The 7,352-nt window shown below is 56.0% G+C and overlaps 1 protein-coding gene across 1 annotated transcript; it reads left to right on the top strand.

The window, feature by feature from the left end:
- The first annotated feature begins 3,869 nt into the window (after positions 1–3,869).
- On the top strand, positions 3,870–7,061 carry PPDPF (pancreatic progenitor cell differentiation and proliferation factor). The gene is made up of 5 exons (XM_055721755.1): positions 3,870–4,022; positions 5,206–5,296; positions 6,141–6,218; positions 6,387–6,483; positions 6,688–7,061. Exons 2-5 carry the CDS (start codon positions 5,242–5,244, stop codon positions 6,797–6,799), a joined length of 342 nt encoding a protein of 113 aa, XP_055577730.1. The 5' UTR covers positions 3,870–4,022; positions 5,206–5,241; the 3' UTR covers positions 6,800–7,061.
- The last annotated feature ends 291 nt before the right edge of the window (positions 7,062–7,352 follow it).

Genomic DNA, 7,352 nt, shown 5'->3' on the forward strand with positions numbered 1-7,352 from the left:
TCTTACTCTGACCTCTGTGAGGCTGCAAAGGCCCCAGGCAGAGGGGAGAGGATGGCCCTAATGTAGTATTTGGAGTGAATTTGGGCTATTTTTTATCCATAGATGGCAGCAGCTGTCTGCGCTGGGCGGACAATGCCGCGATCCCAAACCTGGCACTGAACGACACAGCCGGGAAAATGCAGTGCGGCAGGAGCGGGAGGGCAGAGCCAGATCACAGGTCGTGCCTGCTCCCTCCCCTGCAGCGAGAGGCCCTCGACAGAGGGAGAATTAAGGAAAACCCGCAGGATCAAGCTCTGCAGCACCATAAAGAGCTCAAGCCTGCACCACTGCTGTGCCGGGAGCGAGCGCTGCCTTCTTACCCGGGTGGAAAACTGCTGCGTGCTCCGCGGTGGGGATAGGGAAGGGGCTGCTGGGCAACTTTCGCACCATTGACCAAATTCCTGAAGCCACTGGAACATCTCACCCCCAGAGGGAATTGGGTAGCAGCATGAAGCCTCATCAGCTGGGCCCTGGGGAGCCCCATCGCCCCCGGCGTTTGCTGACACCCGGCTGTGACGTCCCGTGAGCGCTGGTGGGGCCCAAGGGCAGCAGCTCCTGCAGCCCCACAGCCTTTGCTGGCTTCCAGATGTTTCTGCCGTACAAACTGTGACTCAAAAGGCTATCTCCCCACGGCACACACAACCGGCAGATAACAAAAGCCAGTTGGCAGCTGTAACATGGAGCCCAAAGAACCAGATTTAAAAAAAGAAAAAAGAAGGACAACACAGAAACCTCACTCAAAAGCAACCTGCTAGGAGAGTGGCAGTCAGCTCAGAGGCTCTAATTAGAGGAAAATCGAAGAGAAAATCTATCTAAATCTTGTCATCTGCTTGCTTTTAAAACTACTGATTCTCGATCAATACAAATTCAATGTATCTTCCTCTCCTCAGCACACCTAGGCCAGGCTTTGTCCTGGGAAACCAGCCTGGCTGCTCCATCAGTCCCCCCCGGCTGCTCCATCCCACCAGCACTGCTCCAGCTATCGACGTGGATTTGGCTTCGGGATGAAGAGCAGAGCAAGGCATGTTTTGCTGTAGTCTGTCACTCATCCACATGGGGAGACTCATCTCCCTGAACCAGTGGAACCCCAATTAACCCCCACTGCTACAGGTGCAGCATCACGCCCCTGGCACCGTCTGCGTAAGGAGCTGATCCTTCGAAACGCAGCCCCAAACGTGGGTGTAAGTGGTGTCCTTGCACAAAGGGACTAGGAAGTGTTTGCTCATCTCTGCTCTATCATTAATTAAAGCAATTAGCCCACTCAGGATCAGTGGGGTACAAAGGCATCCTGAACCCACCGGGGAGAATACACTCCATTATAGAATGTAATCTCTCTATCAATATACTCTCTTTGCTCTGTGCATTATTAGAGGGACTTAGGATGCAGGAATACATCTCTCAGGAAGGATTTGAGGAGGAACCTGAAAAATGACACCAGCTTCACTAAAACAAAAGTGACTTTTCAGGTTTGAAGCACCCAGTTTTCACCCTTTCTGTCTTTCCCTCCTGGGTCAGAAAAATCTCCCAAGCCTGCGCCCAAAAGCTCTCCATGCTTTGCTGGGCTGGCCCAGGGGTCCCAGGGACCCAAAATCAAACCACTGATCAAACCTGATGATGAGGCACAAAAGCGAAGTCTAATGCTGGGCATGAAAACATCCACGTGGTTGTTTGCCTGTTGGTATTTGGGTATTCAAAGTCCATCACGGTCTTTAGCCAACTCCTTCCCTAGAAAACGCTGAGTCGGTATCATCCATGGGGAAACTGAGGCACGGCTGGAAGAACTTGGTCCCAAGCTGGATTGCGCATGCTCTTGTGTTGGTCCTTAAACCTCCGGGGTAGACTTTGAAAATAAACAAATTATTTACAACTTTGTGGTGCCAAGGATTTCCCCGAAGCTGTCCCAGCTGATTTCCCGGGAGCATGCACACAGGCTGCGTGCAGGGGACAGCACCCGTCCCAGCAGCAATGGCAGGAGTATTGCCTGGTTCTGTGGGCCAGACAGGGGGATCTGGGGTCACGGGCCACCCAGAGTGCCTCCGTGTCAGGGGGATCTGTGGACATGAGCCATCCGGACTGTCCCCATGCTGTGGCTTGTCCCCGTGCTGCCCCCAGGGCAGCTCGGCCTTTGAGCAGCTCTGTGAGCTGTGTGGGGACATCAATGTCCTCCTGGAGCAACCCAGCGCTGTCCCCCTGGAGCTGGCTGCTTGCCCCTGAAGCTTAATAACTCCAGATTAATAAGAAAAAAAATCACAGACTGGGGGAGGAATGAACCTTGCTGCATGGACAGTTTGTACCAGAACCACCCCAGGCTGGGATACGGGCTCCCTCCTGTCTCCAAACGCTAAAACATCTACAGTATCACCCCCCAGACATGCTCTTTCCCCCAGCTGCAGCCAACCTGCACGATTTTATTGCGAACCTCAGCATGCTGGGCCACAGCACTCTGCTCTGAACTATTACTGAGCTGGGGAGAGAGAATAAATGAACAACACTTTAGCTACAGCAAACACCACACAGCCTTTGGGGAGCCGGCCTCTCCAGAGTCCTGCTTTGACACTTCCAGGGGATTCACTTTGTCTTCTCAGCCACATTCCTGCTCCACACAGAGCAATTTTCTGTAAAGTTTCTGTTTTCCTTTTACACCCCCACGGCATTGCCTTGGCTCCCTGGGGCTCGTACCCTCAGTACCAGCAGCTGATACACAGAATCTGTGCAGCGTGCTACCCCGGTACCCAAACGCGGAGGGGCTGTATTGCGGTGCAGGTTGTACTTAGCCCTTGCTGCAGGATTTTTCCTCTAAAATCAAGTATTTTCCCACAAAAACGATACAGTCCAGCCAGCTCAGAATCCCTTCAAATCCATATTTAGTTATTTATTCATTGTTACTCTAATTTTAAAGGTGGTGTCATGTCGTATCGCTTGAACTTTGAGTTTCAAAACTATACTCTTCAAAATTTGAACATGTACGGTTCTAGGGATTTTACAAGTAATTTAAGAGAAACTAACTGTCCATCTCTGCACCTCACCAACCCCAAGAGACTATGAAGTTGGACAGGTTTTACTGACTTGCGTATGCCAGGACTGATTGCACACCGTAATGCTGGTTTTTGAGGATGCAGCTGTGGGAAGCTGGTTTGGCATCGAGGGCATTTGAAGCGCAGGTGTGACAAGCAGGGGCTGGGAGGACTGCACGACGCTGTGGCTGTGCAGTACCTTCGCCAGGTGAAGAACTTCATTTAGGTGTCAGAGTCCCTTTACTAGTGTTACGAAAGACTTCCATCCCTAGGAAAAAAAACCCAAAGTCAATAAAAACATAATTCCCTCTTCTCTTGGGAATGGGAAAGCACCTTATGTGCTGCAGTAAGATAAATCTTCTGAGATCATTCCTGGCGTTAGACCGTGTGTGGTGGCCATGACTTATCACGCTGCCCACAGCACTTGCTTAAGATGGGACCTTTCCAAGCCCTGCTCAAACGGCGGTGCTGTGCCAGCCCACCGCACGGGCTAAGCAAACTCTTACATTCAAGGAACATCAAATGAATAATAAGGAAATTACTTTGAATTTTTAAATCTGCTCGCTCCTGTGTGAGACAACAGTGAGCGTTCCGTGCGGCGCTGCAACGGGCTCCCGGGGGGGCGTGGGTGTCCCCCACCGTCCCCCCACCGTCGCCCCCCCGCCCGGTAACGGCGCAGCGCGCAGCCGAGCGGCCGCCCCGTCGGTGCTCGGCGCTGCGCATCCCCCGCCCGCCCCCACCGCCCCTCGCCCCGCCCCTCCGCGAAGGAGGGCCACTCCGATTGGCGCCGCGCCGGGGGGGCGTGGCCAGAGACGCTATAAGGGCGGGGCGGGGGCGGGGGCGGCAGCACCGCGGCTCAGGCCGTGCGGTGCGGAGCGGACGCTGCGTTCCCCGGGCGGCGCCGCCGGCGCCGAGCGGCCCCCGCGGCCCTAGTGCCCGCCCGCCGGACCTCGCCGTTGCCCAGCCCAGGTGCGCTGCGACCGGTAGTGCAGCCCCGAGGAGCGGGGAGGGAAGGGGGCAGCTCATAGCAGTTTGGGGGTTTGGCGGGGGGTGGTTTGGGAGGGGGCTGCACCGAGTCCCTGTGGGGTGGAATTTCTGAGAGATGGCGCCGTGCCTCAGTTTCCCCACCCAGCGTTAACGGCGTCGTGGGTGCGTGGAGGACGTTCTGGAGCAGGGCACCCAACAAGTGGGAGCATCGTTAGACTAGGGAAAGCTTCATCAGGAGCTGGGGAGGAGCTGGCCGTCCGGTGGGTGGTGGGGGTGCTGGGTGCCTCCCCCGTACTTGGCTCACAGCCCTGGGGGTCGGTGCTGCTGGTGTTCCTGCGGGTGGCGGGGGGCTCTGTGTCCCGCAGGCCCGGGGCGCTGCGGCTGCTGCTGGCGGCTGGCGCCTGGGGCCGGCTGAGCTTTTCCTTTGATGGCTTGAAGAAGGGATCAGATGGGGGGGGGGGCATGGGGGGTGTCAGCCTCCTAGCCGGAAGATGCTTTGTACCAGCAGGAGAATAATGCAGCTCCCGCTCGGAACTGGTCATGTTGGGGGCCGAGGGGAGGAATTTTGTTGCCTGCCCTAGAACTGGAGGTTGCCAGAGGAGGGCTGTGCCAGCAGGGCAGGTAGGGTTGCCCCTGGCACGGGTAGAGGCACTGCTGGGGCCAGGCTGGCCTGGAACCCCTTGGAATCACAAAATTATTTAGATAGGAAAAGACCTTTAAGTTCATCAAGCATGAAAATCCTCAGCACGTGCCCCAAACTGAACACTCCTTTGCTACTTATGCAATCTGTGCCTGAGACTTCATAATTCCCAACTGTTGATACAAGGAGGGGAACTGAATTTCTGCAAGGAGGCAAAAATCCCTGTCTGGGCTTTGGGGAAGGTGCTGTGCAGGCTCGCCAGGCCTGTGCTCTGTGCTTGGAGCAAGTTATTTTGGCTTTGCGCGAAGCGCTGAGCCAGAACCCTACAGCCGCAGATGCGAAGCAGACTGAGCACTGTGAGCACTAGCCCTGTACCCAGCACAGTGCCGCGGTGAAGGTGGTGTGCGTGCCAAATCTCTTGGGAAATGACACGTTGAAACTCTTGTTGCAGCTTTCGGGGGGGGGGGGGGGCGGGGGGAGCATGCTGCAGCCCTTCCACAGTGACAGCTGCCCCTTTGCTTGCAGGTTTTAGATCTGCACAAGAACCAAGATCAAGAAACCATGGCATCCATCCCATCGAGCGGCTCGCTCATGGCGACGCACACCTACTACAGAAGTAAGGGCACAGGGTATGGGGGTGCTTGGGCCCGGTGGACAAGTGGGCAGGGTGCGCTGCCAGGCTCGGTGGGATGTGGCTCCAGCAGCGAAAAAGCTGAGCTCAGGCATGTGCCTGCCTTCAGCTGAAGCCCCACGAGACCTGGTGGGCTCCTTGCTGAGAAAAGGGACCCCCAGCAGCCCCCCCTCCTGCTGCTTGGACCCTCCTTTGGGCCACTGCAGCCCCTGCCCAGTTGTACCAGCTGGAGATGGGTCTTGCAATCTCTTGTTAGGAAGGCTGTGGGGGAGGGGAGGTGGCAGCTTCAAATGCATCTTGCACTTGTGCTGTGGAAATGAGCTGCAAAACCAGTCTGGGCAATGGTAGCTACTGGTACCTCTCCAGGGGAAAGACTTTCTGGTTTAACGGATTGCCTAAATCAGAGGGAATTAAAAGTATTCCCCTTGAGCTGAAACAAGTAACAGGCTTCTAGCAGTTGGTCTGAAACTGCAGGGATTACATGCAGGAATCTGCATCCTCTTGGCCTCAAGTCACCCGCAAAGGCCTGCCAAGTGTTGCATACAGATGCAAAGCCATTAAATAGTGTCCTTGGGGTTGCAAGTGCTTTCCTACAAGGGTGTTCAGGTCCTTTTCTGCTACCTGCTTTTGCCCAGCTCATAATCTCACCAGTATTCCCTTCCTAGTGGTTTCTATTGACCTGGCATGGAAGCTGGGCAAGTACTGGAGCGAGATAGCGATAAGGCTGAGCCACATCACCCCCAGGGATGGCCACACCAAGGCCATGCTTTGCTTTTCGTGGTGTGACCAAGGGTCATTGGTGGCTCTGATGAGAGTGGTTTCTCCACAGAGCGCCTGAGCTCCACATCCAGCAACAGCTCCTGCGGCAGCTCGGAGTACTCTGGGGAGGTCATCCCCCACCCCCCGGGTAAGTGCCACCAGCCCCAGCTCAGGGCCATGGCGGGGACATTGCACCCAGCCCCTCCACTACAAATCTTACTGGAGGTGACCCAGCCTCTCCTATGGGATGAGACTGGGGTGGTGGCAGGGCACTCGCACTGACCTGGCCTTGCCCTGGCACACACTGTCCCCCCAGGTCTGCCCAAGTCTGACCCTGGCCACTGGTGGGCCAGCTTCTTCTTCGGGAAGACTACTCACCCAGCCATGACCACTGTGTCAGAGTCCCCAGAGAGGTGAGTGCGGTCCTTGGAGGAGATGAGACACGGGAGCACCAACACAGCACCCAGGGCAGCTGGGGACATCCCTGTTGTGTTCCCTGAGGCACATCCTCGCCCAGTGAGTGATGTCCTCATGTCCAGGGCACCCACTCCTTTGCTGCAAAAATAAATGCAGAGCAATAAGGGAATGCCTGACCCTCTCTTTGCTCTGTCTTGCAGCTTGGGAGCACTGCGTGTGACAACGGGACCAATGGCATGTGGCCTGGTGCCAGCCCAAGGAGCAGGACGGAGGCGTCACGCCAGCGAGCCCAGCTCCGGGCCCTCGGCATGAGTGGGTCAGCGGCTGCTCTCCACACCGGCGGGCACAGACCCCCCCCCCCCCCCATCCCCCCCCATAGAGTAGGCTGGCTGCTCCAAGGCAAAGGCACTGCTTTGTAAGAAAGTGCAGCAAACCCCTGACGATTCCCGTACCAGCCTTTTTTACTCTTTCTCAATGTAACTACGCCCTTTCCACACGGACTTTGTAACATGTTTTATTTACCTTGTACTCATACAATGACAACTAATAAACCTGAGCAGCCTTTTAAAACTCAGTGGGTTGTTCTTCATCTGCCGGTTTGGTGGGGCTGGACCAGGACGTGGTGCAGCCTCTGACCGCAGCAGCAGGATCTGGCAATGCTGCATGGCGCAGTTGTGCCAGCGTGACTCACTGGTGCGTGTGTGTTTTGCATGTCAGCAAGACCTGGCTTGGCTGTGGTGATGCTGCAAGTGCCTCCCCCACCCTTTCCTCCATAGCTGGCTGCACAGCCTGTCCCTGCTGGCGCTGAACTTGTTTTGCTCCCCAAGCACATTGCTGCCCTGCCCTGCTCTGGTGCCTTCTGGGG

Source organism: Falco cherrug, chromosome 10, assembly GCF_023634085.1.
Source record: "Falco cherrug isolate bFalChe1 chromosome 10, bFalChe1.pri, whole genome shotgun sequence".
NCBI classification, from domain to species: Eukaryota; Metazoa; Chordata; class Aves; order Falconiformes; family Falconidae; genus Falco; species Falco cherrug.